The 3,456-nt window shown below is 39.5% G+C and overlaps 1 protein-coding gene across 1 annotated transcript; it reads left to right on the top strand.

Moving 5' to 3' along the window:
• Positions 1-648: 648 nt before the first annotated feature.
• Positions 649-2,669, top strand: LOC120779600. The gene is made up of 2 exons (XM_040111944.1): positions 649-1,491; positions 1,606-2,669. The coding sequence occupies exons 1-2, from the start codon at positions 1,177-1,179 to the stop codon at positions 2,317-2,319; spliced, it is 1,029 nt and encodes a 342-aa protein (XP_039967878.1). The 5' UTR covers positions 649-1,176; the 3' UTR covers positions 2,320-2,669.
• Positions 2,670-3,456: the final 787 nt, after the last annotated feature.

The raw sequence follows: 3,456 nt of genomic DNA, 5'->3' as shown, positions 1-3,456 counted from the left end.
AATAATACTATATAACTACGTATAGGCGTAAGTAGTAGCAATGTTTTGAATACCGTAGATTTGAATACTTTATAATTTTTGTTAAAATAATTACATACATACCTATATTGTACACCTACATACATACATATACGAGTATAAGTAAATATAAAATAATTTTGTAAGATGGACGTAGCTACAATAAAGGGTATGACCGTGGACATGTTGAGGGAAAAATTGAGAGAGCTGAATTTAAGTACAGTTGGGAGGAAAAAAGACCTACAATTGAGGTTGTTACAGCATATGGTTTTTGGAGATGAAGTGGATGAGGGAGGAAGTGATAACGAATCAGCAAATTCGTTATACACCACAGAGGATAGAAGTGTAGGTAGGGTGCTATTTACGTTGCGGGATGTCGAGGATAGCATATCCAGTTTTTATGGAGACGGTACTTATAACGTGTCCCGCTGGGTTGATGAGTTCAACGAAGTTGCGGAAACAGTAGGGTGGAACGATTTACAGAAGTTCGTATATGGAAAGCAGTTGCTAAAGGGAGCAGCCAGGCTATTTGTTCGAGGAACTGTAGGGATCAGGAATTGGAATAGTTTGAAAAAAAAGGAGAAAAGTTGAGTGCCGCAGAGGTACATCGTACGCTGAGGAATAGGCGTAAGCAACCTAAAGAAAGTCTGCAGGAATACTTGTACTCTATCATCGAAAGTGGTAAGCCAATATCCCTCGATGAAAAGAGTATAATCGAGTATTTCGTGGAGGGTATACCGGATAGTCGAGCGAATAAAAGTGTTTTGTATCAAACGCGTAGTATGAAGGAATTAAAAGAGCAAATCCGCGTATATGAAAGAATTAAAGGTACATCCGTTGCAAGTGGTAAAGTTTTCGTTCAGCCGTCAAATGGAAGTAAAGGTACTGAAGACCAGGTTAAGAAGAGGTGCTACCGTTGTAATCAAGAAGATCATTTAGCTAGAGAGTGCTCCCGAGAGGGAATAAACAACGTCATTTGTTTTAAGGGTCTCACAACCGGTTAGCGTGGTGAAAAATGAGCGGATTAACACAGTAGATGATCAAAACGGTGTAGGGCAAATTAAATATATTTTCGTGAATGCGGTGATTAACGAGATCACGTTTAGCGCATTGGTAGATACGGGATGCTTCACCAGTATATTGAGGTACGTTACGTTTATGAAGCTGGAAGAAGTTAGTCTTAGAAAAGAGAAACAACGGCTTTATGGATTAGGAAAAGGCGAGGTTACAACAATGGGTAACTTTATAACAGAGATGACTGTACAAGGTATGACAGTGGAAGTCAAGTTTGAGTTAGTAAGAGTGCATGATATACCCTACGCGGCAATGTTGGGAAACGATATACTTAAAGAAGTGGATTTGGTGTTTAGTAACGGCAGGGTAGGATTTAGAAAACCTATTAAGGTTAGGGAAAAGTGTGAAGACACGGGTGCCAATGAGTTGGCGGTTAAAAGTGTGGGCGATGAAACTGAAATCTCAGTGAGTGAGAGGGTTTCTGCCGAGCAAGTGTGCGAAGATCAGGTTGTTCCGGAAGTGTTAGGGAAAGAAGTTGGAAGGAAATGTTGTCAAGTGGGCGATGCAACTGAAATCTCAGCGAGTGAGAGGGTTTCTGCCGAGCAAGTGTGCGAAGATCAGGTTGTTCCGGAAGTGTTAGGGAAAGAAGTTGGAAGGAAATGTAGTCAAGTGAGCGATGAAACTGAAATCTCAGTGAGTGAGAGGGTTTCTGCCGAACAAGCGTGCGGATATAAGGTTAGTCCGGGAGTGCCGGGGAAAGAAGTAGATGCAAAGGAAACGGACAGGGTATGTCATGGCAAAGGCTTCAATGATAAGAGTGAATCTAAATTTTTAGGTGAAAAAGAGAAGCAATTGGATAATGAATCGAATAAGGTAGAGTTGTCACATTTGGAAGATTCTGACGCAGCGTTCGTCAAAACGTTGATAAACAAATATCAGCCTCAGAAACCGATGAATTTGCCAGTTCAAATGAAGTTAATTTTGACAAACTGGAGACCAGAGTATCAACGGCCTCGTCGAGTGTCATACGAAGATCAAAGATACATAGATGATCAAGTTGGGAAAATGCTTAAAGAGGGGATTATTCTAGGTAGCACGTCGGAGTACCATGGTGTAGTCGAGCTTAGGTCAGAAACGCGGATGAGACATGTAGACGCATTACGTCGCGTATACTGTTTAATGATTGAGGACTCGTTAAAGTTTAGGTCGACGGAAGCTCAACTGCAAGACGATTGGATTAGAACAATAAGGAAAGCGTTAGCGAATGAAACCTATGAAAAGTTTTAAATAAGAAATGAGTTAGTATATTACGATCCCATCCAGGAATTTTTGGTTGTACCCGCGGGCATGGAAGAGGAGATTATAAAGTTAGCACACAGGCAAGGACATTTTGCGGTTAAGAATAGAACGGGGAATTTTAGATACAGGATTAACGAAGTAGAAAAATAGGAGTCCACGAAGGACCTTACAAGACCATTACAGTTGCAGAAAATATGAAAAAATGGAGTTAGTTATTCGAGAGCGAATAACTTGTCAGGACGGCCGATTGTGGGATTAGAATTGAGATCGTATTCCATAGTTTATCCAAATTGACAGATAAGTGGCAACCACTTATCCGAACGTCAAATAGTGGATGCCAACTGTGGATTACGATCAAGTTGTGGGCGGTAAAGCTTAGTATCCATCATTTTCATTTTTATATAGATCATTCCTGATTGTAAAGCCGGGAGCGACGCAACGCTCCGCGCTCTGAACAAGTGACATTCCCAATAAGTATTTTATACACATACATATGTGTTTCAATGGATTCTTTTTTATATTAAATAAAACGGTTAATGTTCAAATCTAAAGTGTTGAGGTTTATTTTTCCTACATTTATTCAAAGATTTGAATGGTTTACTTTATCAAAAGCTTTACTAAAATCTGCGTATATAACATAAGTATGCTTATTCCCCGTAAAACCCGTTAATACATGTGTTACAAATTCTAGCAAGTTAGTTACTGTATGTTTGCCTTTACGAAAACCGTGCTGATACGAGTAAAAAGAAATTAGCTGATCTGTTACAATAGCTTCAGTAGCAAAACATCCCTCATTGAGAACGGTCATAGATCAGTTACTACTTCTTTATAAAGCAAATAAAAGAAAAACCTGTTTGTTCGCTAAAAACAATAACTACAAAAATAAGTACCTGCATTGCGGTCGCGGGAAAGTGCAACAACATGAATGACGACGATGATGATGCCGTTATGGGATGGCAAAAAGAAAGAAAACGACCAACGAACGTGCGAAAAGATCAATGCAGAACTCACCAAATGTGACTAGAAAGCAACCGGCACTGGATTATGGCGCATGCACTTCAAATGATGTTAACCAATTCAATATTTTAAATAACGATGTTGGAGAAACATTCACGAAGAATACAA

Source organism: Bactrocera tryoni, unplaced genomic scaffold (assembly GCF_016617805.1).
Source record: "Bactrocera tryoni isolate S06 unplaced genomic scaffold, CSIRO_BtryS06_freeze2 scaffold_11, whole genome shotgun sequence".
Classification (NCBI taxonomy): Eukaryota; Metazoa; Arthropoda; class Insecta; order Diptera; family Tephritidae; genus Bactrocera; species Bactrocera tryoni.
This window is presented reverse-complemented; position numbering and strand designations above follow the sequence as displayed.